Below are 27,651 nucleotides of genomic sequence, written 5' to 3'. Positions count from 1 at the left end.
AGTCTTAAAGCCATATCACTTCATACCATCTTCTGATTTATGGTTTTCTGAGCCCACACATACGACGATGGATGTCAGACGGTGCGTTTTTGACAATCTTTTGTGAATGAATTCACACATTCGGTTATGTACATAAACGGCAGGGAAAGAAATCGCATGTGATTTTTAATAATAATAAAGTGAAAGCAGCGTAATATACAATAGACCTTATTCAGAGCAGCGCCATGACCGGTATGAAAGTGAGGCTGTGAGGGATAGACTTACCGTGTTTCCAATGGCATCCGCTGTAAAAAGCTGAATAAAGTGGCTAAACTACTTACAATTTTCCACAGCTTACATTGTCGGGAGTTTTTTTTGTCAACTGACATTTCTTTGAGAGATATTTTTCCAGTGTTTCATGAGCAGAACAATCCGAAAACACATTAAATGACAGTACAGCCCATTGAAGAGACGCAAGTCTTATCCCTCACAGCCTCGCTTTCATTCTCATTAAAAACCAAAGATGGGCTGCCGTGAATAAGGCGTATACCTACTGATGTTAATATGAATCATACAACAAAAGAAAAAACAATCAGTCACTGCTCTCTAATGATAAACTTTAGTAGCTTCAATAAGAATTAATTTCTTTCAATCAACAAAAGACTTTGTCAAAGGCTATAGATATACGAAGATGGTGCACTCCTATTACATGAATGGGAGAAACTGCAGTGCACAATATGGAAGTATGAATTTAGTTGTAGGAAATTACTAGTCATCCAATTTTTTTATATCAGCTATAATTTTGTGAATTGGTAAGTTTCGTTATGTTTTGAAGAAATTTAGAGCTGAGTATCATCAGCAAAACAGTGTAAGCTAATTCCATGTTTCCTAATGATATCTCCTAATGGTAGCATGTACAGAGTGAACAGCAGCAATCCTAGTAATGAGCCTTGTGGTACGCCATACTGAACTTGAGATCGATAAGACATTTCTTCATTTATGGCTACAAACTGATAATGGTCAGATAAGTATGATTTAAATCATGCTAATGCAATTCCTCTAATGCCAACATGTTTCCAGTCTATTTAAAAGAATGTTGTGGTCAGTGGTATCAAATGCAGCACTAATATCAAGTAACACTAATAGCGAGAGACAACCACAATCGGATGATAAGAGCAAATCATTTGTGACTAATGAGAGTGGTGTCAGTACTATGGTACGGTCTAAATCCTGACTGAAAATCCTCACAGATATCATTTATTTCAAGAAAGGAACATACTGAGGGTAAAAGGCAGATTTGAGATCGGCCTGTAATTGATTAAGTCTGTAGGATCAAGTTGCTTTTTTTTTTTTAAGCGGATTTATCATAGCCAACTTTTAAAGGTTTTTAGGACCTATTCAAGAGACAAAGATGAATTGAGGATATTGAGAAGAGGATCTATGACCTCTGGAAGCATCTCTTTCAGAAGCTTAGTTGATATTGGGTCTAACAAGTTGTTGATTTAGATGATTTAAAGGGTCATATTGCATTTCTGTTAATAGACGCTCAATTTTTACACATTGCACCTTTAATGAGTTTGCAAAATTCTTCCTCTCCTATAACAAATGAACCAATTTTTTTTTTTTTCCCCAAATCAGGTCTTCTTATTTAACAGGTTTGAGACTAACAGAGTGCAAATTCTGACCTAAAAATCAGACTCTACACCTGGTCTGAGCAAAAAGAAGCTAACATAGTTAACAAAAAAAGGAATGTAATTAACTTTACAAATGTAATTTTAGAAATAATGTTTCTCTCAAACTTTTTAATATTTCTCTCTATGGAGTGGATGTATTGATAATAATGGAAAACTCAATGGAAAAACTGCACATAATGTGAAGTTACATTTATTATCGTAATAAAATGTTCATAATGTAGTAATTTCCTTTTAATCTTTATACATTTTTAACATTGAGAAGTTGATTACATTATAAACATTTTCACAATTGTAAAAGCTTGTTAGTATTCCTTTACAGAATATTTTTTAAAAATCAAAATCCAGTCTTAACCATGCTTAAGTCCACCATATTACTAAAAATACTATTACTAGTTGGTGAATAAGTTCAGATTTTATTTATTTTACATCACAAAACCAAACAGATTTAGCAAGGGTGTGTGGACTTTTTACAACCAGTGTACTTGATTGTAAGTTGTACTGTATTTACATGTACACCGTTTTCTTAACATGCAAATGATGTGATCCAACACATCCCTCATTATTACTATATTGATACTATATTGAGTTTTTTTTTATATTTTTTTTAATAGTTTCTATATTGGTATATTACTGTTTGTCATTTTAACAGTATGTATAGCTTATGTATAGTAGTAATAATAGTATCAGTAATCTGGTGGATTTCGTTTGCAAGTTAAGACTGGATTTAGATTTTTAAAATGTACTGTAAATGAATGCTTTGTTTAATAAAAACGTAATAATCATAAAATTTAAATGTTCCATTTTGCAGGTAGATTAAAGGGATACTCCACTTTTTTTGGAAATAGGCTTATTTTACCACTCCCCCAGAGTTAAACAGTTGGGTTTTACCATTTTCGAATGTATTCAGATGATTATTATTTTTTTGATATTTAGAAGAATATCAGTAACCAGACAGTTTCTTGTCCAATTGACTTCCATAGTATATTTTTTTCCTACTATGGAATTCAATGAGACCAGAAACTCTCTGGTCACTGATATTATTCTAAATAACAGAAAATCGGAAGTATGGATTTGAAAACAGTAAAACGCAACTGTTTAACTCTGAGGGAGTGGTGAAATGAGCCTATTTCCAAAAAAAGTGGCGTATCCCTTTAAAACTGGATTTAGATGTATTTATGTACTGTAAGGTTACTAATATTTGTTTCAAAAGATATTACAATAATCACAACGTTTTCGGTGAGTTTATAATGTAATACTTTTCTTCTCACAGTAAAAATTATTACATTTTGGGACGTATTACATTAAGAACATTTTATTACAATCATAATGTAATAAGCATTACATTATGATTGTAATAAAATGTTCTTAATGTAATACTTTTCTTCTCGCAGTAAAAATTATTACATTTTGGGACGCATTACATTTAAGAACATTTTATTACAATCATAATGTAATGCTTATTACATTATGTGCAGTTCTTACATTGTGAGTTGCTACAAGCTTGATATTGAATTTCAAAGATAAAATTTGTAAAAGAAATAAATAAAACAACCTCTATAAAAAAATAGATGGTAAGAAGGTAGTCAAAGGTAAGAGTTGACAATAAATTTAGGGAATAAAAAAAACGTTTATTATAATTGTTCAAATTAATTTAATTAAACTACATTTGTAAGGCCTGGCACGATCGATCCAATGGCGACAATTCGATCCGCGGGTCTTTTCTCGTGGCAAAGTATTTTGTATTAAATGAAAAAATACATTTGTATTAAATGAAAAAATACATTTTTCATATGTATTCTCATTCTTTTATCTTACTCCATAAAATGAAAATGTTTTTGATATGCATGTGCATTAAATATTCAAGCGAAAGTTTGACTAATTCCCATTAATTCTAATGAAATATCAAAGTCAGTTAGACATCAAATGTAACAATTTATTATGTCGGGTAAAAATTTATCACTCCAATTTCATAATCATTTAAAGATAATCAATACAAAACATAAAATACTCTGGAATAAAGAGAGGACGAACCCGACGTTAGGAAATACATGAAGCTGAGAGATCGGCCTCTTTGCCTCACGGTTCATCTGAAAAACAGAAAAGGCCCTGATCCTTCAGCTGCATTTCATTATATAGCTAGACCTAATTTCATATGTGAACATCAGACTTGATGAGGACAGACCATTTGCTAACAGTGGGAATTGGCATTTAAACATCCACCCTCCTTCGTGTGTGTTCTCTCTAAACTCTAAAAACCTTGTTACCTTTCGTTTTACTTATTTTGAAACAAGACCTTTATATCAGTTGCACTGAGACATTTCAAATAATACTAAATGCATGTATAAAACTGTATGATAGTTGTTCAGATTACAACCATATAGATTCTTGTGAGTTTGGGTGATCTCTGCAAGAGTGGGGGATGTGTGTGTTGAGTTCAAATGTTAATTTGCTGCAAGGTCCTTTGTCTCATAGACCAGTGGTCAGGTCTATCTCCTTAACCAGTTTTTCCCAGTCTTACACATTAGACAGAATCAATACTGATATACCCAACAACAACGTAAAAAATAAAAATATTATGTAGTAGGCCTATGTATTTATGGAAATGGGGTATGCAAACCTAGGGACATGAAAAATGGTGCACTATGGTGGTTCAAAATTCTGTAAAATGTCTATAAAACAATTATCTACGAGTTCAAATGGTGTTATAAGTCGACAGCTTTGATATTGTTCAGTATTATAAGATTGCAAGGTCATAATCTTTACTGGTGACACCAATGACCAAGCTGCTCTGTTTGTCTTTAGGTGAATGAACTACAGAACTTGACCAGTGCGGAGGTGGTTGTCCCGCGGGACCAGACGCCTGATGAAAATGACCAAGTAGTAGTAAAAATCACAGGCCACTTCTATGCAAGCCAGGTGATTGAGCTACCAGACATGCTAGAGCTGAATAATGGTTGAAATGGGAAATTTTCTGGTGGCAAAATACTTTCTCTGATCCCAGTAAATGTGAATATATTGTATTTACTTTTAGGTATTTAAATACTTGTCACGTTTGATCAATTCTTAATTTTTAATGATTCATTGAGCCACACACCACTTTATCCAGTATCATCCAGCCTTTTTTATTTCTTGCTCAAGATTGTTATTTTGCACTTTGATTTTGAGTGGGTTTTTTTTCCCGTTTTCTTTCACGGCTCTCAGCTGGCTCAGCGGAAGATCCAGGAGATCATCTCTCAGGTGAGGCGGCAGCAGCAGCCCAAGGCCTCGGCCACAGGTCCACCAGTCACCCGGAGGAAATAGAGCCACCGCGTCTTCTCGGAGACTGACAGGACACGGGACGCGTCCATCTCAGGGGTCAGGGAATGTCCTTACAACCCCATTCGCTTTTACACCCATTCCTCCTGAAGTTTCATTGAGATTGTGTACACCTTCCCTCCCCTCACAATTTCTTTGAATATAGGAAAATCAGCCACCCAGTCCCTGCCTTAATACGATAAATGCACAGTCCTTAATTGACAGACGTTAAACGTAGTTTTTGATATTTGAGTTCATTGGGAAATGCAGCATTTGAGTGTAAAAGGCGTTTTGAGCCTGTTTTTTTGGGGTGCGGAATGGGTGACACGGGGTGGGGTTTAAGGTCTTCGGCTTGAGATGGATAGAGGATTGTTGAAGGAAGTATGTTGTCCTGTGATCCATAGTGGCATTTTATAAATTCTGATGCATTTTATAGATCTATATATATACATATGTAAAATTATGAAAGAAGGTGGAGCAACACTGCCACTTATGACTGAGGGAAGTGTTGATTGGTGTTGGCCAGGAAACCAAGTTAATATGCATTTTACTGATCTACCTCAGGCTAGAGTACCTCAGAAAAAAAGAAAATGATATATGAAAAAAAATGTTCTGTTTTTTTTTATTTTGCTTTGTGGTATTTTGTATACTTTATAAAGCTAATAGTTCTTGAACATTTTTTATTTTTTTAAGAAAATGTAAAATTTAGTCTGTAGTGAACGGATGAATCCCGAACTCCGCCTTGCTCCGTTTGCAGCGTGCGTGAAATGAATAACTGTATATAAGTTTGCGCACGTCTGGTGTGTAAAAGAGCGGAGTTTGGGCTTCTGTGTTGGCTACAGATAGGAGAAAGAAAAGAAAAGCGCCTCAGTGTCGCTGAGGAGCCACCACCCTCTGAACACCGTCAAAGTAATGAGAAATAACGCCATCCGTACATACTGCAGAAATGTCATGCTAATATGCTAATACCTGTTTTGGCATTTCACCCGCAATTCATTACACTTCAGTAAGGGTTGGATGCAAGCAATAGAGGTCAGGGATAATCAAGGTCCTGCTGTAACCTCTTTGACACCCCCTCATCCTCAACGCGACTAGTTGTCTATCATAATAAAAAAAAAGAACGACCAGCCCGATTGAGGTTGTTTTTTTCTTTTCCCGTGCTCATATTTTTTCTCCCTCCCCCCTCCAAATAATGCGCTCCGTTTGGTTTTGGGACTGCTTTTTGCATCAAACTGGGCTTTACGTGCCGAAGATTTTCAGTGTTTAACGTCAGTCAATGCATGTCGGGTTTGGGAAGTTTCACTGTTCGGATGCTTTTGCGTTGGTAGCTATTAGGTTACAATAGTCGGGGGCGCGTTTCTCTAGGCTGACGAGCTATGACGTAGAGATGAACGCGCAAACGGTTTCATTTATATCTTTCGTTTATCATACAAAGTGAAAAAGCAAAAAAATATATAAAATGAACATTAGCAAAGAAACTAAACGTTTAGTAAATAAGTGAAAAAACAATATTCCTTTGTTTTCATGCAGAATGTAAATATGATTTGATTGTGGTAAAAGAGTGCATCAATGCTTCCACACTAGTTAGACCATTGTCTACCTCAGCTGAGGAAAGGGTGTTTGGCGGGAATCCTTCCATCTCACCCGAGGCCTCCAGCGCGCGCAGCGATACCTCGAGTCCCTCGCGAACACTTCCGCACTGGGTATGCGCGTGGCGCCGAGCGCTGACCAGAGGGGCACAAGTGATCGTATTGTTTTTCTTTCCACACTTCTCTTACACCGTTTGTTGATCTACCTCTTGTTAGAAAAGTATTTAAATTAGAGGCATATTGCTATTTGTTAGAATCTATAGGGTCATATCCCATTTGTCCCTTTCCTCACAGAAAAAAATATATAATTTAAAAAAAAAAAAATCATGTATGGCTAGGCTTTAAAGATGACTAAGACAATTTTCATTTTTGCCTGCAATTTATCCTCTGCTAACTGATTTGAAACCTCGCCTAATTGCTTTTTTCCCCCTCGTTTTTCTTTCCGCTGCTTGGTTTGGTGGTGTGGCTTCCTTGTATTGGGCTTTATTTCTTGCATAGGTATTGTATTAAAGGTCAAAGTGTTTAATTTGGAAACTGATTAATAATGGCTATAGAATTTTTTAAGGGCCTGCTTCATTTCTTGCTTATGAAATATGAACAATGGAGTCTTTATTTTTTACTTTTTTCATGTCTTATGGATGCTACAGGTTTTTTCTTTTCTTTTTTTCTTTTTGTTTTTGACTGATCTGATCAAATTTCATTTCATGGCTGTGTTGTGTGGTGAATCATGTTTCAGTGGGAATGTGATATGGAATTCCGGGATCTGGAATAGTTCCCGGAAAAAAAAAATGTGGTCCGATTTCAGCATAAGCAACATCCCCTCCGACCGTGCTTGTGCGCCCTCACACACCTCCACTTATCAAATGCCTCTGATACAAAGAAAATAAAAGTCAAGTTGGCTCCTAGCAACCATCGTTTGTGATTCCTTTGCTGTTCTGTGTCCATATTTGTTGCCTTATTTTAGTTCTTTTTGGTGTTCATTTCAGTTAAATGGGTTATCAATGTATAAAAATGACAGATGTTCAATAGCAGATAGTGGTTTAGAAAGTTTATTAGAATATATTTATATATACAGCACTTACAGGAGTGGTTCATTTCTATAATCAAGAATGATTAGCTAATTATATTTTCCAGAAGTGCTGTCAAATTAATTTAAATACCCAACCTGCATGTATGTGATCAATGCAAATTTCCCAAATTCATGTATTATAAGTAATTGTTAGTATGAAATAACAGCTTAATTACCATCAACTAAAAGACATCGGTCTTTCCCCAAAAAAGTGCGCCAAATTCACTCCCCAAACATTCACAATGAATCTAATATCTCCTGAATATTTTCAAAACATAGTATCTTCTCAGAACATTGCCCAACCCTTCTCACTCAACTTTCTCATCCTTTCTGCACATTAAGAAACATTTCATATATGAACATGTCAACTCAAACTCCACAAAGCTTCACTCAAAATTGCGGTAATTTTCAGCTTCAAGTCCTAGTTCATATTTTAGTGATTCTGGTTTGGGTAAACCAAATATTTTCTGTGATATGTCAGATAGTTTTAGTCATTTTAGATGATTAATTGAGATTTGTAAAACCCTGTAGATTCATCTCCCATTAAAATCTTTAAAGCTTGTACGTGTGGTACCTAAAATGCTTTGATTATTTATTCTATCTTAACTGAAGATGCTAGAGTAATTTAATCTATCTGAAAACACTCGTCTACGAGATCACTTTAGATGGACTACAGCTTGAGTGATGTATTGAATAAATAGCAGCTGCGACAACTCGAATCAGTCTATTGTGGCCTTTCTGTCAATAAATGACTCCTCTCCTCGTCGGCAGGGAACAGAGCGGCTCTTAGTCTGCTTAAACTCCAGCTACCAGCATTTCTCTCAGCATCCTCCAGCATGGAGCGTCTCACTGGACGATACACCTTATATCGCCTGAAAGGAATAGAAAAAAATGAAGGGATTAAGATGCAGATTGATTTTAAAACACCAGTTTGGTTAGTGGTACTCACTTGTACACCATGATGGCAATGAATGCAAAGATGGAAATAAGCACAGCGCTGGAAGACAGAACCACCTCAGCAACGTGGGAGGATTTAGGAGTCTCTAAGAGGATGGATAAAACATTTAAATATTCTTTAAATATTTTATTTATAAGTCTGTACATTTCTAAATCTGTATATATGTTTGACTTAAAGTGAAATATTTGTGAGGACCCAAACAGAAAAAGTTTAATTTAGAGACTTGACATCCATTTAGGGAAAAAAAGCAACTGCTGGTTAACATTAAAGTCAGTCACTATATTATTATACTGCTGTCTGACAGAAAATATGTAAATGATCAGCTATATATTTTATATAATATTAAAATACAGTGAGCACGGATACGTAGTCATCTAGCAACACTAGACTTTTTTTTGAGCTTTTCATTGGAAATAGTTGGCAACCCTAAACTAAAATTGTATTTAAAAAGCTGAAAAAAATAAATAAATATATTTTAGATAAAACTTAAACTTATTTTATTTCAGTTAGTTGTCAATACAAATTTTCTAATTTTCATTTAAGTACTAAAATGACTAAAATCTAAATATATTTTTTGAAACTAATACAAATGGCAAAAGCACATAATAAAATACATGTAAAATTATACAAAAAAGCTCATTCAGAATATTAAATATTATAATATCATATAAATAATACTAAAATAACTTTGTAACAATATGTATTATAAAAATTGGTAACATGGTCCCTTTTGAACATTCTATTGACAAGAAGTAACTTTGCAACATGCATGCGAACTTATTCTAACCCTACCAGTCTACTAATACTTTACTAATGTGAGTTAGTAGACATATAGGTGCAACATTACTTATAGTCAACAGAAAGGGTGTAAAAATAAAGTGAAACCGGAGAATATATAAAAATAAATTGAAAAAAAAAAAAAAAACCTACATACAAACTTACTCTTGTCAGGGCTGTTGCCAATTGTGACTGAAGTGGTGGTGGCAAGAGCCAAGCCTCCAGGCACACCCAGCGTGATGTTGACACAGTAAGTGCCCGGCGTTTGGAAAATGCGTGTCAAACTGATCTTGCAGCCCTCGCCGTTAGGGGCCACGTCCTCACACAAGATATTCTTGACCTCCCGACAGGCGGAGTTGGCCACTATGGTGCAGGCCACTGAGGGAACACTGACAACAGTGGGATGACGCTCAATTATATTGGTTGTGATCCACACGTCAATGTTTGTGACATATGACAGTGACGTGCTGTGAAATGTCTCAGCTGGAGGGCCTCAAATGCTTACTGCAGATAAGAATCAACTACATCTAAAAATGCTCTTCACTTTCTGTCTTCTCATGTGAAGCACACAATCGCATGTCTGCTTATATATATATGCTGTTTGTCTAAATCTTACCTGCCTGAGCATGTCACCATGAAGTTTACTGATGTGTTGGAAATTTTGTCAGCTGACACTTTTAAAATCTGATTAGCTGGCAGTGGCAGATTCCGAAGAGCTGGAGGAGGTTCTGTAGAAACAGACATAAAAAATCAAATAAAAAATAAAAAACAATAATGTATTATTTATAATAAGCACAAAAAAACCTGTGTTGTTTTAGAATCATTGATGTATTAATATATTTTTTTGTAATATCTTTTTTCTTTTTAGTGAACTGGCTGAACCAGTCCATCAAATTGGACTGAACCGTCTGAAACAGTTTGCGGCTCACATCAGCACAGAACTACCTGTTACTCAATATGGATTTAGAAAATATCAACCAAAAAAAAAAAAAAAAAACTAATAATTTGCGTAAATCTGTAATGGAAAAGTGGCTAATAACACTCAAAACTGTCCTGTTACTATAGCTAACTTTACAAATCATAACCTTTATTTTTTCTAGTGATATTCCCCTGAGCTTTTCTCTTTTGTAATGTCTCTCATCCATCTCTCTTTCTAAAGTCTTTCTTCAAATCCTTTTCTCGCTCACTCTCTCTCCTCCCCCATCATGAGTGGACACGCCCCCTACTGCTGATTGGCTTGGCTACAAGTTTGTTGTGTTACTTTCAAAAGCATTTCTCAGAAATTGCTTACTGCACCTTTAAAGTAAATGAAAATGAGAAAAGTAGCTTTTTGTATTTAATTTTATTTCAGTTATTGTTTATTTTTTTATAAGCAATTATTTTTGAATGGTTTTAGTTTTCGTTAACGATAACCCTGATACATACCAAAAAAAAAAAAAAAAAAAGATTTGTGTTTCTTGTAAATGCTTGCTGTGGTCTGGTAATCTTCTTACCAATGATGAATATCTCGCCTTCAAATGAACCATACATGTGGCGGAAACAGTCTGACTCCATGAAGTGTGTGTGTTTGATCATCGGTGGAGGTGTGGGCTGCTTATAGGTTGAGCTGGCCTCAGGTACAGCAGTTGCTGTAATGGATGTCACCTCTGAATCAGTTTGGAATGGTTCGGTTGTTGGGACAGCAGTAGTAGGAACGCGACGGGTGGTACTTGGTGAAGGATTGGTGATAATAGGAGCTAGAGAATAGTTAAAAAGTATTAAATACATTGTACAACCTCAAATCCAGAAAATGTGGGGCATTCTATAAAATGCAATACAATTAAGAATCAAGAAACTCTTTCTCAGCTTTATTTAACTGACAAAAGGACAACTTAATTGTATTTTGTAAATTTAAACAAATGTTGATTTTGGTAACTGCAACACCAAAAAAGTTGGGACAGAGGATTAATTACAACTGTTAATTACACTTTTAAAAAAAAAAAAAAAACGTTTGGGAATTGAGGATACTAATTGTTTAAGTTTTGCAAGTTGAATTTTGGCCTAATCTCGCCTGATATAAGACATCTGCTCAACAGTCCGTGGTCGTCCTTGTCTGATTCTGCTTTGATGACAGGCCATACATTTTCAATAAGAGACCGATCTGGACTGCAGTCAAGCACATCCACTGCACATTTTTTTGTTTTGCCTCTGTCCCAACTTTTTTTGTAGCAGCCATCAAAATAGTTACAATATAAAATTAAGTTGACCAGTGAAAACATTGGAAATCTTTTCTTTGTACTTCTGTCAGTTGATAATGAAAGAGATTTAACAAATCACAGATTTTTGATTGCATTTTACAAAAGGTCCCAATTTGGGGTTGTAGAAATGTCCTTTTTAAGTTCTGTTTGTAGTCATTCATATTAGAAATTTGTTGCTTCAAATACAACTTGTCTTACCCTTGGTGGTCTCCATTTTGCTAGTGAATGTATGAGTGCCAGGAGGTAGAGTAGGCATTTCTGAAACAAAACACATCAACGTCAATTATTTTAATGGATAATAATGAATATTATGTCTGGCTTAGATAAGAGGATATCTGTTGTCTATATAGGAGCGTAAAGTGCCTGTGTTGATGAGATTACCTGGGGTATGAGCCTGTGTGAAGTGCATTGGTGTTGGAGTCGGTGGTGGGCAGGGTACACGGAATGATGCCTCCACTAGGAGCTTGACTGTAACATTTCCAAGCTTGTTATACGCATGCGTTGCCACATTGCTGTGGGTGACCAACTGGTTGCCATCCCGAAAGTCCCAAATGAAGTCCACCGCATCAGCTGTCTTCAGATATTTACTTGGGTCGTGGACTTGGACGTTGAAAATCACATCAGACCCCCTGACAAACATGCTTTTGTCAGTTATGTTGGCTGCTTCTTTCTGGGAAATGTTCACTGAGAGTGGAATCTTATCTGGATGAAAGAAATACCTTGGTTAATCTATCAATAAAAGTTGAAGGGGTTTTACGCTAAAATATATATAAATAAATAAATTATATATATATATATATATATATATATATACTGCATTTATATAGGCGACATTTATTTAATTAAAAAATACAGAAAAAAACTGTAATATTATGAAATGATTTATATTTAAATATATTTTAAAATGTAATTTATTCCTGTAAGTTTCAGCAGCCATTACTCCAGTCTCAATTAATCCTCAAACAAGCCTCAAAAATCCTTATAATATGCTGACTTGTCAGATATTATTGGTGCTCAATTATCAATAATGGTTCTTATAATTATCAATGTTCAAAAATAGATTTTGCTGCTTAATAATGACTGGAAACTGTGATACATCTTGCAGGAATTTTTTTTAATTTATTAATAGAAATTTTAAAAGAACAACATTTATTTACAATGTAAACATTTTGTAACATTATAAATGTCTTTTCTGTCACTTTTGATTAATTTAAAGCATCCTTACTGAATAAAAGTATCTTCTTTTTTAAAAATAAGTCTTACCCAAAATGAAATAATTAAAGGTAATATATTGAATTATATAGCCTAATAATATTATAATAAAAAAAATTATATTTATAATATTAAAATATACATCAATTTTATATAAACTGAAACATTTATGATGCTGTACATAAATATGAGTCAAAGTAACTGGCAGACCTGTTATGAAGAACACAGTACTGTCCGTAGAGAGTGGGCTGTACTTTCTGCGCTCACGTTTACGATAAACCATCACTTCCATCACACCGGCTCCAAATGTCATGTTAGTAGTGTTCAAGGTCAGATGGGAGGAGGAGCCATCACATGTCTCAAAATATTGGCCTGTGAGAGAAAAACCACAGGATGATGGTACATTAGTGTGGTTACACTGACATCATTTGGGTCAGTGAATGGCTGAAACTCACCCATGGTGTGCCACACATAGACATAACCTCTACGTCTCCAGTCACTGGTCAAAGGAAAAGGCTTTCCATCAGGAAAAACATTGCACCTCTTCAAATCTGTACACTTCCCAAAACCATAGTCATCCAACCAGGATGTCCAGTTAAACACATAACCTGAACGCACCTGCCCATTAGCTTAAAAAAAAGGGGGGTGGAACAGATGAAAAAATAAAGCATACTTTGTAGAATGTAAATGCAACCTTTTAAAATACAGCTATTTTTGTCCTCTTGCAATTGTGCATAGAGGTTATAGGGGTATGAAGCACCTGAGGCCTCCATCATACCGTCGTCACAGTGCTCGTCATACACCAGGTTACCATTGCTGTCCTCCTTCTGGCATGGTGGGAACTCCAGAGCTGCAGTGAACGACACGCACGAGCCGTTCATTGCAGGGCTGTCGCTCGTGAGGCGCACCTTCGGTGGTTTGTCTGCGATGTTCACGGGAGAGTATTGAATGATTATTGTGTGGGGTCATGCACTTTAATTTACATTGTTATTCCTGTAATGCAGTACATTTTTATGTCCCCATTTTTATGTGATATTAATATATTTTGTCTCCAATATCTTATCTATTAACATATTGGAGAAACATTTTTTAATCTCACAATTTAAAAGAAAAAAAAAATGGCAATTCCTAATCAAAATGGTTTTGTTGTTGTTATTGTTGTTGTTTTTACTTTGTGTTTTGGTGGGAAAACATCAGCACAAATATCTGTAAGTATATGGGGAGCGTCTCAATCAGTTCCCTAGTTCAGTAGTCAGTGCACTGATCAGAGAGTCGGCCATTTTAATGGCTGTCTCAGACGCAAAATGCTTCCAGTGCACCGAAACGTTCGCTTCCTAAAAAATACCACAATGCATGATGAAAATCAGGGACCATTGATGCTCACTTTGGCTGTTTCTGAAATTGGATACTTCCCAAAAAACAGAAGGCCTATGTGACAAAAGTAGTATTTCTGAATTCACGGTCCTCATAAAAGAGTAGGCAAAACGTAACTGGATTGTACTTCTGGGGAGAGAATTGTGCATACGATGGACACTTTAGGCTACTATCATGAGGCCACTGGAGAGGAATTGTGAATGGAAGTGAAGCAACGCCATGACGCGGTAGGTCACATTTTAATGAAACCATGGCAAATGTAGCCTAGTGATTACATTCATACTAAAGAACATACTTTTTAGCTGTCGTGAAGTAGCCTAATCAATTATTCAAAATAGCCCAGGGTCCTTACTGTCCATTTCGGTGCCTGAATTCATGAACAGGATATGTTGATTCACGACCGAGGGAGCAAGAGAGCTGATTGAGACGCATCCCAATTTGATGACTTCTCTGATGTGTGTTATTAGCTGGCTTGTCTTACTCTAAAACTTTATATTATGTTTGCCAAAAGTACTAAAATTATTTTGATATCACAATTATTAAAACTGGGTAATAACTATCTCGTATCTATGTAAATAATAATCATCTTGATAATAATCATAATTGATAGTCTACAATTTGAGGGCCTATACATGTACTCTTAAAAATAAGGTTCTGATTGGCATCCATTGTTTCATGAAGAACCTTTAACATTAGCAAAGGTGCTTTATAGTGGAAAAATGTCTTTATATAAAAAGAAACACATGTTTGTTAAATAACATTTCTAAAGTGTGGTATACACTTTCATAGAAACGATTTTATATTTATTTTACTCAAGAATGATCTTCTGAATCAAAATAAGGCTATTTTACAGAACTCTTACCGTGTCTGCGAGTCAGCTGTTGTTTGAAGGGGGGATACAGAGATTCATCCCAAGGGTTTGTGTCCGGATCCCATCCAGGGATAGGGAATGGAAAAGGGAGCTTGTGTTTGTGAGGGAACATGTCTCCATAAGCTGCACTCATGACAAGGGAAAACAAATATTTTAAAAGCATTGTGAATGAAAATAAAGCCATGTAAAACGCAGGGCTCCATTACACAAACATTTCTAAACTAAGGAACTGTTTCATGTAATTAAATGGACAATAATTTACATAAATTAGTCTTAAAATGTTTGAAACTATAAGGGAAACCTGGGATAGTTGTCTTGTCTCACAGGGCATCTGCCACTTTTCAATGGGCTATATCAACAAAACCAGAGGTGAACGAAAAATATCAACCTGGGACATAGTCTCCATAGCCTTCTTCCCAAAAATAAGTCTTAAAATGCACTTTATTTAACGCAATAACCCTATCTACTGCATTCTGCGTATGGATAGGTAGCTACTTTTAACGAACTCAGATATTAAAAAGAGATTAAAAGAGTAGACTAGAAAGCTCATTCGCACAGTCGGTGAACGAAATATTGAGGAAAGTATTTTCACAAGACTGACTTGGATCTCACGCAAGAATCGTAGCCTAATTAGTTTCATGAGACTGCAGCGCGCGGACGAAAACAATTATTCCAACATAATGTAAAACATTTTTAAATTATAGGCTAGCCTATAGCCTGTCATATGTTTTTCCAAACACAATAAACGTCGACTTTGGGGGAATTTAGAAATGGCAACCAGGAATCGTTTACAAAATCACCTTGATTCAGCAATCACTTCCAAAAACGTAGGCTAATAGCCGTTATTATAAAAATGTGCGGACATCCTAATTGCTTCAAAATGTAACAATTATAAACATTCACTGACGACTTATTTTTATATGTAGGCTATATAAAAACGAATCATTTCGTTAAAAAAAGTTTTTACTTACTTTTTTTGCTGTTCGTTATAGGAACAAAAATTGCACAGGCCAGCACAAGTAACATTTCCAACTGCATCATGTCGACTTTTTGGGTGGAAATAAAAATATAATTGATACGATTGGGTTTCTTTTTTCCTTGTGTGTCCCCACTTTGCCTGTCCAGATGCTCGTCCCAGATGCCTCAAGCCCTCAACTCTCTTCTGCTCTTGCTCACATCTCACAGTCACTCGCACGAGCTCTAATTTAATACAACAATCATGTGACGTTTCTGTAACAAGAAGCATCTGATTCTTAATTGGGATGAGCGCGAGCTGAGAGGAGACCTCGGAGTCTCATGTCGGCGTGACTCTTGTTGCTCTCTTTTTGTATTTCGAAACACAAGCTATTTCAAAATAAGCTTATTTATCTCAGACTGTTCTCTGAGACTTCAGGCTTTATAGTCTTGTTCAAAACAAATAGGCTACGAAAAACATCTATAAAAATTAAAGTCAAACATTTAAAATATGTTAATCAGAAGAGGTTTATTGAAAATGTGTTCAAGTGAATAAACATGAAACATTGTCAGTTTAAAAAAAAAAATTTAAAGTCTTGCCACGTAATTATCATTATGTTGACTAGCCTATATTTTTATTTAGGCTATTTGTGTTGCACAGAATGTCCGTTGACAGCAGCAACAGAGATTAAATTAGACTATATAAATTATTCGCATAGTCTGGAGGTGAATGAAATAGTCAGAAAAGTAGGCTATATAAACTGACACAGCCACCCGGGTTAACCCGTCAAAGTTTCCATACCAAAACAAGGTCGTGTCCTCTAATTGCAAAGCGTTAAAAACAATTTAGAAAGTCGCATGTCACAAGATTTCAAAACATAGTAGAGGTCTGCACTCTGCACAAATCCGCGCGCTTTCAGGAGACCGATGATCGTCATTGGGAAACGATTAGAGAGGTCAAAGGGACGAACGATTGCTTGCAGAAGATTTGTTCAGCGCAAGGCTCCTTCGATTATTTTAAAGTAAGACTGAAGTAGTCAGCTAAAATACAGAATTAAAAAAATGATAAAATTGTATTAGGCAGTTATTATGCGATATAATAACTGCATCCAAATCATCAGCTCATGTTTGCCCACATGTCATCACATGCTTTGATGTGTCTCTCACGAGCTCAGTTTGAAAGTTCCTCCCAGTTTTTAATGTAATCATAATGGCGTGACTTTTCATGACATTTAAGTTACATTTTATCCTGCCCACTAGAACCAACCCTGAAAAGACAGAAACCCCCCCAGAATTTAATAAAGACAATAACTGACGAAAAGTATGTGGACACTTTCCTATTTTCAAGTACAGTCATATCACGGTGTTTTACTGACACCCAGTATCCAGTAAGCTAGTAGCCTATTATTTTTGTCATTTTTTGTCGTGAAGATTTTGCTTGGGAATATTGCTTTCACATGTAGGCTAGTGCTATCTTAGATAGATAGTCTACAATGAGATATATTTTCTAATTATTATCATTACATTATTTAACTAATTAATATAGCTTGATAATTTTTTTGCACGCACCTCTTATTCCAAACTGTAACTGTGGGAGAAATTAAGCTTTTGAAAGCTTCGAATCAATTGAACCAATTGCTTCGCAAAATGAAGCGTTCGAAACGCCACACGCTGGTGCCCTCTGCTGGTCAGAACACTGTAAATGCAACACACATTTAGACCAAAAATACATAAAAACAAACACATTTCAAATGTTTTATTGAAAGTAAATTTGCCAAAATCTATAAACTAGTGGCATGCATCAGATCAGCATATATGGAATATAGCTCTCTAGAGTTCTGATTATTTTAATTATTTAAAAATTTAAAAATAATTCTGTGTTGTAAAATAATCGTATAAAAAACCAATCCATATTGTTCATGTACAAGAAATGTGTTAATGTCAAAATAAAATGCCATTTGCAACCAGAAATCTATTGCATTTCCGTGTGAAACAGGATATTCAGTGAAAATATATTGATTAAAGATTTTAAAGACAAACTTTAGTTCCGGCAGAGGGATGACCTCTGACCTGATGGATGACAATACATAGGAGGTTTTAGACTTCTAATTCACAACAGGTGTTTTGTTTTGCTCTTTCCTCTGCATGTCCATATTCTTCAATTCTCACCTAATCGTATGCTTATGCTATGTGCTAGTGCTACATCAGGAAAGAGGTCACCCTTATCCCGAACTCGACTGCCTTGTGAACACATGTACGGGCTGTTGCCGGAAACCAGTGGTTATTGGCCTGCTATATAAAGTTTGAAATATGGATATTTGTCTATTGCACTATTGCACTATTCAGTGTTATTTCATAGCTGGGAAGATCCAGGATATTAATTTAAATATCTCGAATCTTCTTCAGCTGAAAGAAGAAACATAAACAGATGGCTTGAGGGTGAGTAAATTATAGGATAATTTCTATTTTTGGGTAAACTATTTTTTCAACAAAAATTCCAATGATTTGATTTTATCTGTCAGATGCAATTAACTAATTGTCTAAAAAGATTAAACACCAAGTGTCTGTGTAATATGTGTTCTTTTAATACATGTCCAGGGCTTGTTTTATTTTTTTTCAATGGATTGCTCTAAACAGGTCAATAAGAGACTATTAACTATTATTATTTATTTTAATCATACTAATTTCTGTCTAATGTCTAATTTAAACGTATGTACAAATGATCACAGCTTAGGTAAAAACCATAGACTGAAAAAGGGTTCAATGGTTCGCCGCTGGGGGGAGATCTCTGTGAATCCGAATGATTTTTTTTATTTTATTTTATTTTATTTTATTATTTATTTTGCAACTAAGGAAACAGCACTGCAAGCATTGAATACGTTAACATAAAAATGAAAAGAAAAAAATACAGACAAATAACAATGACACCTCAACCAGTAGAAAAAATTGATAATTCTTAATAAACTTGTTGTTCTTATTGTAATGAATAACTGAACTTAGTTTTTTTTTTTTGTAAATAAAATGATCTTTGCAACACAAAGATTCGACATAATATACCAGGGAATTTATTCCAGTGAATACTGTCAAAAAATGTCCAAAAAAAAATCGTTTGGGTTCTAAGCGTCATGAAGCAGTGTTTCAAGTAAGATCACTGGGTGGCGCTATAGTGCAGACTGTGTTCACTATCCCTAAACACAGAAGAAGGAAAGCCTACGGTGTGACAGAGGTGAATTATTTTGACACAACATCTTCATTTTGAGCATATAAACTCGTTATGCTTTGTCCTCTTAATTTTTTAGCATAGCTTATAATTCATTTAAAGATAAATTGAACATAAAACTGATTAAATGCAACTAACTTGCTTTGTATTTGATGACATTATCAGGTGTTTGACCGGGATCAGACCGTCTATCTCACCAATCATGAGTGTCCCGTGTTTTGTAAGAACGGTGGCCAGAGGTTTCGATGTTGGATCAAAACTGTTCAGACCAGCTGTTTTGTGTTCATGTAAAGACACAGTCACGCGGTGAGTATCCAGAATCTTTGACTGTTTCTAGAGGCTTTCTGTTTTAAAACCTATTGAGCTGGCTAAGTTACCTAGTTGACATGCAACAAAATAGTGTTTAGTTATGTAAGGAGCGCGCTGGATTTTGAGACACAGCCAGAGTTTAGTATCCGTTTTGCTCAAACTTTACAAAATTTGTTTCAGAAAAATGTCATCCAGAAGACAGACTGACCATTTAGAGAGAACCGCTAACGTTCATAGAGACATGGTGAGTCTCAGATTTCACAATCTATAGCCTATTGAATAAAACCCTTGGCCTGTAGACCATAGATTCCTTATAAATGGTTAACAAATGATGTAGCCAAGTAGGTGAAAGTTCAGGCACTTATTCTGTGTTGTAGGTCAACCAATGTCACTTGATTTTTGTCATGCGAGTTCAAGGCAACATTCTCTTTTGTTTATTGCTACTTTTATTGTACTACTTTAATTTGTAGATATGTAGCATACATATTATACATATTATGCAGAGTATTTTGTCATGCTATATATTATCACACTTTGTGTGTAGTTTTGAGTGATAAACATGTATAATGGCTCTTATTTGTACACCCTCATTGAATTTAAAATTCTGAGAGGCTAAAATATGGGGATTTTATTGTAAATTCTATGTAATGACGTGATTTGATGTTCTGTGTGCATCCAGGATCTTTTCTCTGCTCGTGTTAGTGACATTATGAACGAATCTGAAGCAGTAAAGCGACTGAGACTGGAGATTCCACATCCTGACTTCAGCTTCCGTGCTGGACAGTGGTAAGAACTGTAAACTATATGTCATCCAAGTCATTTAGAGATATAACCAGTTTTACATAGATAGACTTATCATTTTAGGTAACAGAGATTGGTTTGGTTTTATAGCGGTTCGTGAATGTTATTTTCCAGCTATCCAGTATAATTTGATGGGGCTGTGAAGGGTATATGAGACAATAAAAGTTGGGAAACATCAATCTAGACAGTCTGGAGCTAATACTGTTCCTAAACGTTACTTTATTTTCATTTGAAAGTGATTAATAGTTAAGATGACATGGAATTTTTCAAAATGGCCAGGAGATGGTGCTTTCCGCTCACATAAAATTCCCACTTATTTCAGTGTGAGAAGAATTAAAAAAAAAAAATCTATTCGTACATCAGCCTCTCCTCACACTTCCTCTCTCTTTTGCTGCTCTTGTTGTGTATGTGTCTGAGTTTTGAGGGAGTCTGAGTGAGGTGAAAAAGTCAGGTGATGATTTATGCAGATATATGCACATAAACTCCTCCAGACCATATGATGTTGTGTTCCTGCTAAAGAACATGAGGAACATGAGTCAGGGAGAGCAGCGCGAGTAGATGTGTGTGTGTGCCCCTGACATATGTGCTTATCACTTATTCATGCTCTGCATACACATATGGTGACTCTCAAAGCATATGTTGTTTAATTTTTTAATTTTTATTAAGTAATATTGACAAAAGTAATTTTGTACACTAGGGGTTTGTTGTTCCTAGGGTTTTGTTGTCAAAGTAGCTAGCTTAGATAGCAACGTTTTAGATATACTGTGTGGGAAGAATACTTTCTCTTAACTTTCTAAAAGTACTTCATGTAGTTGTGTTGTTAGTTTTCAGTAGTGTGTCAGTATAGTATATTTAGGGCTGTGCAAAGGTTCATTGCGATTATTCCCATCCAAAATAAAAGTTTGTGTTTACATAATATATGTTTGTGTGCAGTGTATAATTATTTTCTATATATAATTACACGCACATGCATGTATATATATATAAGAAAATGTGTTATTCATACTGTATATAAAATATTTATATATAATATAGATCATGGATTCATATATATACAGCATTTACGTGCATATAATTCTTAAATATATACATGCATGCATATGTATTTATATATACAAAATAATTACAGACCGCACAATCTCAATTAATCTTTGCACAGCCCTAATTATATTATATTAATCATTTTGAATTGCTCCCTTTTTCACAGGGTGGATTTCTTCATCCCAGGTGTGGAAACAGTGGGCGGCTTCTCCATTTGCTCGAGTCCTGGCCTGCTGCAGAGAGAGGGAGTTATCGAACTGGCCGTCAAAAACGCACGCCATCCTCCAGCACAATGGATTCACACGAAAGTGAGTGAATGAAAAACAATGTATATACACTGAAAGAAGCCTCTTATGCTCACTCTGGCTGCATTTCTCTGGTCAAACATAGAGTAATATTGTGAAATAATATTATGACAATTTAAAACAACTGTTTTCCATTTTTATGTATTTTATAATGTAATTTATTCCTGTGATCAAAGCTGAATTTTCAGCATCATTACTCCAGTCTTCAGTGTCACATGATCCTTCAGAAATAATTCTAATATGCTGATTTGGTGCTCAAGAAACATTTCTTATTATCATTATTATTAATGTTGCCATTTCATATTTTCGTTGGAGCATGATACTTTTATTTAAGGATTTATTTTTGATGAATGGGAAGTTAAAAAGAACAGAATTTATTTGAAATTAAAAAATCTATGTACTGTTACTTTTGTAAAAATATTATCCATCCTTGCGGGAATAAAAATATTAATTTCTTTAAAAGAAAATCTTACCAAACCAACACTTTGAAACTGTAATGGAATTAGCGTCATTATTCAGATTTTTAATCTGTTTTACTTTTTATTTTGAATGTACTATTCCATGATTTTATTGAAATGTTTGTTAAAGGAATAGTTCACCCAAAAATAGAAATGATTCCATAATTTACTCAACCTCAAGCCATCCTAGGTGTATATGTTTCTTCTTTCAGCTGAATAAGATCGGACTTATATTGAATAATATCCTGGCTCTTCCCAGCTATGTAATGACATTGAATAGTGCCTGAGTTTTTGAAGCTCCAAAAAGCACATCCATCCCTTATAAAATAATCCATGCTACTCCAGTGGATTAATAAAGGCCCTCTGGAGTGAAGCATTTGGTTTTTGAAAGACAAATATCCATATTTTTAAACTTAATAAAGTATAATCGCTGGTTTCCGGAAACAGTCGTACGTGTGTTCACAAGGGAGTCGAGTTCGGGATAAGGGTGACCTCTGACCTGGTGTAGCACATAGCATAAGCATACGATTAGGTGAGAATTGAAGAATATGGACACGCAGAGGAAAGAGCAAAACACCTGTTATGAATTAGAAGTCTAAAACATCCTATGTATGTCATACATCAGGTCAGTCGTCATCCCTCTGCTGGAACTAAAGTTTGTCTTCATAACCTTTAATCAGTATATTTTCACTGAATACCCTGTTTCACATGGAAATGATTTCTTGTGCAAGTACAATATGGATTTGTTTTTTATACGATTATTCTACCATAGAGGAAAACAATAATCAAAACTCTAAAGAGCTTTATTCCATATATGCTGATGAATGTCTTTATTTCATAGATTTTCTCTTTGTGTGTGTAAATTCTAGGGCTGCAGCTAAACGATTATTTTTATAATCGATTAATCGGATGATTATTTTTTCGATTAATCGTATAAAAATTCTACTTGATTTTTTTGGTTTATTATAACTAAATAAAACCCTAAATCAGGGTTGTGGCGATCAGGACGAGGCCCAGGAGCATGAGAGATGCGAGGTGCGTCTCACAGGTGTCGTTCATTATCACTCACCCCACCGGCCTCGCGGCGCTCTCTCACGTCCCTCGGCCTCATCCTGCTCGCCACAAGGGTATTTATGTGTAAAAGTGTACTTTAAAAAGTGCAAAAGCCACACATTGAGTTTTACTAATATCAATATTTGCATTGTTTTTAAAGTCCCCGTGAACTGGAAGTTGCAAACGATTTTTCTCCAGTGCTGTGACGTATTTCCAAGTGAAACGGAATATTGAACAGAGGGCAGGGTTTTACTCTAGAGCTCCTCCTCTCCATCTCTCGCTCAAAGCAAACTAACGGTTTGAGGGGAGTGGTTAAGCGTTTCCCCACCCAAACTGTGAAACCTACGTCATCAGAAAAAGAAACCGTTCCAGACCGGAAGTAACTTTTCAGATTTTGATTAAAGATTACTAAGGTAAAACATTTTTTTAATATATATTCACTTGCACGGATTAATTGTTCACCACAAGACTAGTAATATGCGCTAACAAAGTAAATAGGTTCAATTTTGATTTCACGGGGACTTTAATGATAATTGCTGATGGCAAGTTGACAACCATGATTAATGTAAAAAGAAAGATATCCAACAATTATTGTTAAAACAAATTTACAAAGACATGTTCTTCAGATGTGATATAAACTAAAAACATCTCAAATATATAATTCAGCTATTTTTTTTATTTAAAATTAATTGAATTATAAGGATCAATTGATAAAATAAATATAGAAAGACTGAAAACAAGCGTTTGAACGTTGAGCCGCAGTAGATCGTGTTTGAAAAACAATGAGACAATTGCTATAAAAAGAGAACGGAATAGAGGTAACTTATGCATCAAGCTAACAGGCATGATTAAAAGGACAGGAAAAAGGATGCATTAGTGCACAAGCATTCGCTGAAAACCACTGAGTACAGTGACTAAACAAACGAAACAATATTTTACTGCTGCTGTTATTTAACTCCCTTTATATTTAGTGCTTCACATTGTGAGCACCGTTTTAAAGGGTACATATCATGCTTTTAAATCATTCATTTTTACATATAAATCATACCGTTGTGGTCTATATAAAACATAATTGCAATGCTTGGGTCTGAATTCCTCATTATTATAGCTCCACAAGCCCCTTTTCTACCCCTTTTCTGATGTGCGTCTTTGAGCGACCCGTTTCAATGCGTCCCCTTTAAATAAAAAGGAGATGCGTGCGTCACACCCCGCCCGCTCTCCAGGTCGATGAGTTCACGGTCAGTTCAACTCCTCACGTTCGCCCATTATTGTAGTTTGATTAGAGATATACGATTATATACAATACCTTCAAAGAACATTTTTATTCACACTTTAATAAAAGGTCAACAACAGAAGACTTGTCCATCAAGCCTTACATATTCGAGCCAGAGCGAGCGAGTTGATAAAGACGACGACGAACCTGCAGAACAACCACTTTTTCATATGGATATGGTATGTGAGTTAACTGTTTTGTGTTATTAGTGAAAGTCGACTATTTCTCTTGTTAAAACAAGCACACGGACAAGATAAATGACTACGGTCTAATCTTACCACAAAAAAAATCTGTATTGACAATATGATGTGTTTAGAAAAGCATCAGAAAACAACGCAGCTAAATGACCATTGATGAAACTCAAGAACAATAATACTGCAGACGTGTAACGTTACTTCAAAACAAAAACAAAGAAAGACAAAGGTACTGCTAAACCATGACCACCATGTGTTTTAAGAAAGTAAAGTACTTTATTTTTATTAACGATATTTACAGCTTATCGAAATGCTCTGTTCGTCGTCTCCAAAGACAGAAGGAATTTACCTCTCATTCAGACGAAGTCAATCGGCAAACCCTTCTTTATACTGGCGGAGGTTGTTGAAGTGGGAATCCTTGAAGTGTTTCAGGTCACTAACGTACATCCAACAACCGAACATTTTGACTTGCCCTCTCGTAACTTCTGCATCATTGAGCTCGGACTACAAAATCGGAGCGAGAAATAATAATGGCGGATTGCTCGAAGTGTTGGACCGGTAGTCAGTGTCCTTATTTGTCAGTTCCGCTGCAAATACGGTGACGCACTTGCTCAAAAAACGTCATAGAGAACAGAAAAATCTGAACAGGTTGCAAAATATGACCAAAACAGAATATAAAGATATAAACGAATCACCTAAAGAGAATAATTTCATCTTTTCTGTACTTATAAACACTCCAAATATACAACAAAATGCATTTAAGGGCTAAAAAAGTGGATTTTGCATGATATGTCCCCTTTAAGTTAAACTATTTCTGTGGTGGCGCTATTTCAATATATCACACACTTATGTTGCAAGCGAACTGATTGCGCAACCTGATGCTCGAGACAAGGAAGTTCCGGAAGTCTCCCGCATATTGATAGCGGGTGCCCGCAAATTAGTTCAAAAGAGCACACATGCGAGACAGAAGATCATGTGCTCCAAACCGTCCGTGTTGCGCATGCACGCAGAGCAGAGCGGCGAGGGAGAGACCTTGTGTGTGTGCCTCATGAAGTGCATGTAAGACAGAGAGCATCACGATTGGTCTGTTTCAACCAATCACCAGTTAAACAATCCCCGTGACGTAATCAGACCAACTAATCGATAATGATATTCGTTGACAAGGATTTTCATAATCGATTATTATCGATTTTCTTGATTAGTTTTTGAAGCCCTAGTAAATTCCTATTTTTTGTCTTCCGTTTCAGTGCGCTGTGGGCTCTCAGGTAGCAGTGAGGGTGGGAGGTAATTTCTACTTTGACCCTCAACCTTCGGACCCTGTGGTGGACCTGTTGCTGGTAGCTGGTGGTGTGGGCATTAACCCTCTATACTCCATCCTTCTGCATGCAGCAGATCTGCTCAGACACACTGATGGTCAGAGGTACACACCAGGACACACACACCTGTGCTACAGTGCCAAGAACACCAAAGAGCTGCTCTTCAAGGTAAGTGTATGTACCCTTGACTTGTCACTGAGGGGAGATTAAAGCTGACAACTGATTTTTACATATCTGCTCTATTTAGAACACCATCATTGACATTTGTCATGAGCGACCAGATAGATTCTCCTGCGATCTCCATGTTACCCAGCAGAGCTCTGACATAGAGCAGGAACTTCAGCCTTACACCATAAGTGAGTAGAAATATCTACAGTTAATATTTTTGCTATCTGTTACCTAAAGTTTTCAGACATGAGATATTCTTGTGTCTCCGCAGGTGGAAGGATATCAGAAGAGGAGCTTCAGCGCTATGTAGACTCGGAGCGCACATTGTGTTATCTTTGTGGCCCTCCTCCTATGATAGAGAAAGTGAGTTCAGACCTGCAGAGAATCGGCCTACCGGAGGACAGAATCCTTTTTGAGAAATGGTGGTAGCTGTAAACCTCCACCCAAAGCAGAGGACACAGTGATGGATGCATTTGCATTGGTGTCATTTATAGAAACAGACTTTAATTGCAATGGACTTTGAGATCTGCTGAATTGCACAACAGACGCTATGTCTGCATTTGATCAATTTTCTAGACTCTGTTTCTGTTATACCTCATTTTAAAGATGGACTCAACTAATTGACCATTACAAGCACTATAATGATCTACATTATAGTTCATTTGCTGGTTAATGTCAGTAGTCCTGCTTTCAAGGCATGTTAAAAGATTGCACACTCAGTTTGCACCGTTTTTGTGTTTTTTAGAACATTTTATTTATTCATTACAAACATTCTTCACAGGGACGTTGAAATGATCTGAAAAGTGGTGCGACAAAAACATTTGTAACTATATTTAATATAGTCCTAATTTGCTGAAAGCTGCTAAACACGGTAGAAGTCCCTGTAAAGTCGTTGAAGTATTTATTATAAATTTATCTGTGCACATAATTTTCTTTTTATTTCACGTGCCCTCATAATCTTTAAACTAAATAAGCCATATCCTCAAGCCACTATTTTCAGCTTTGCAAGTACAGCCCTCATCTACTTTAAAGACCGAAATTTGTTTGTTGAAATTGTTTCCATAACATAAAAATCCGTGAACAAATCAGACATGAACCGTATCATATATTATGCCTTTCAAAGGAGTACTCCGGTCAATTTTAACATTGAGCTCATTTTTTTGTACATTTGGAGTGCAGTCAGTACAGACTAAAACGACAAAAATCGGTGTTGCCTACACCGTGTTATTGTCTTTTTAAAATTCGCACCCTGTTGACTTCAATGGAGGAAGTTCTAAACCTGCTTTTAGCCTCAACATCCTTGATTTGTCAATGTCATTACGAGTGCACAGCCATGTGAGTGGTGTTATTAAGAGTGACCACGGTCAATCTGACTGCAGTAGATGTGAAAGATGTGAATAAAAATGATGTTAATTCAGCCAGCTCACATACCTTTATTTGCTTCCTGTTTTCGGTTGAAGCCCACAGTAGTTGATTGTAGAGTTCACGCGTGCGATTGTTGGTGA

The 27,651-nt window shown here is 35.7% G+C and overlaps 3 protein-coding genes across 7 annotated transcripts in view; 2 read left to right on the top strand and 1 right to left on the bottom strand.

Annotated features, from left to right (window-relative positions):
• Nucleotides 1–7,466, top strand: part of igf2bp3 (insulin-like growth factor 2 mRNA binding protein 3) — a 40,857-nt gene extending 33,391 nt beyond the window's left edge. For all 4 annotated transcript variants that reach the window (XM_039678976.2, XM_039678975.2, XM_039678978.2 and 1 more), the window contains 2 exons: nucleotides 4,476–4,589; nucleotides 4,875–7,466. In XM_039678976.2, coding sequence (XP_039534910.1) covers nucleotides 4,476–4,589; nucleotides 4,875–4,973 — 213 coding nt within the window. In that variant the 3' untranslated portion in view covers nucleotides 4,974–7,466. The remainder of the gene's footprint in view (nucleotides 1–4,475; nucleotides 4,590–4,874) is intronic.
• Nucleotides 7,467–7,598: 132 nt separating this feature from the next.
• Nucleotides 7,599–16,256, bottom strand: gpnmb (glycoprotein (transmembrane) nmb). Of its 2 annotated transcripts, none has more exons than XM_039678971.2 (12): nucleotides 16,026–16,256; nucleotides 15,046–15,177; nucleotides 13,570–13,731; nucleotides 13,265–13,438; nucleotides 13,020–13,181; nucleotides 11,979–12,299; nucleotides 11,796–11,855; nucleotides 10,854–11,096; nucleotides 9,977–10,088; nucleotides 9,526–9,749; nucleotides 8,575–8,668; nucleotides 7,599–8,497 (listed from the first exon to the last, which is right to left on the bottom strand). In XM_039678971.2, exons 1-12 carry the CDS (start codon nucleotides 16,093–16,095, stop codon nucleotides 8,350–8,352), a joined length of 1,902 nt encoding a protein of 633 aa, XP_039534905.2. In that variant the 5' UTR covers nucleotides 16,096–16,256; the 3' UTR covers nucleotides 7,599–8,349. The 2 variants fall into 2 exon arrangements, with proteins under 2 accessions (XP_039534905.2, XP_039534906.2); XM_039678972.2 differs by having other exon boundaries at nucleotides 13,588–13,731; nucleotides 16,026–16,255.
• Nucleotides 16,257–19,149: 2,893 nt separating this feature from the next.
• On the top strand, nucleotides 19,150–26,865 carry oxnad1 (oxidoreductase NAD-binding domain containing 1). Its single transcript, XM_039678992.2, has 8 exons — nucleotides 19,150–19,234; nucleotides 19,394–19,534; nucleotides 19,718–19,781; nucleotides 20,217–20,323; nucleotides 21,546–21,687; nucleotides 25,910–26,146; nucleotides 26,226–26,334; nucleotides 26,418–26,865. Exons 2-8 carry the CDS (start codon nucleotides 19,431–19,433, stop codon nucleotides 26,573–26,575), a joined length of 921 nt encoding a protein of 306 aa, XP_039534926.1. The 5' UTR covers nucleotides 19,150–19,234; nucleotides 19,394–19,430; the 3' UTR covers nucleotides 26,576–26,865.
• Nucleotides 26,866–27,651: the final 786 nt, after the last annotated feature.

This window comes from Pimephales promelas, chromosome 18 (assembly GCF_988280905.1).
Source record: "Pimephales promelas chromosome 18, fPimPro1.hap1.1, whole genome shotgun sequence".
Classification (NCBI taxonomy): Eukaryota; Metazoa; Chordata; class Actinopteri; order Cypriniformes; family Leuciscidae; genus Pimephales; species Pimephales promelas.
The sequence above is the reverse complement of the archived record's forward strand: the minus strand, read 5'-3'. Positions and strand labels throughout refer to the sequence as shown.

Excerpts from the sequence above, each read along its gene's own strand:
- gpnmb (XM_039678971.2), bottom strand. The coding sequence starts at position 16,095 with ATGATGCAGTTGGAAATGTTACTTGTGCTGGCCTGTGCAATTTTTGTT. Across the intron at positions 13,182-13,264 it reads CTATGTGTGGCACACCATGG|GCCAATATTTTGAGACATGT; the intron begins GTGAGTTTCAGC and ends TTTCTCTCACAG. Across the intron at positions 11,097-11,795 it reads CAAAATGGAGACCACCAAGG|CTCCTATTATCACCAATCCT; the intron begins GTAAGACAAGTT and ends ACTATTCTCTAG.
- oxnad1 (XM_039678992.2), top strand. The coding sequence starts at position 19,431 with ATGAGTGTCCCGTGTTTTGTAAGAACGGTGGCCAGAGGTTTCGATGTT. Across the intron at positions 21,688-25,909 it reads CACAATGGATTCACACGAAA|TGCGCTGTGGGCTCTCAGGT; the intron begins GTGAGTGAATGA and ends CTTCCGTTTCAG. Across the intron at positions 26,335-26,417 it reads ACTTCAGCCTTACACCATAA|GTGGAAGGATATCAGAAGAG; the intron begins GTGAGTAGAAAT and ends GTGTCTCCGCAG.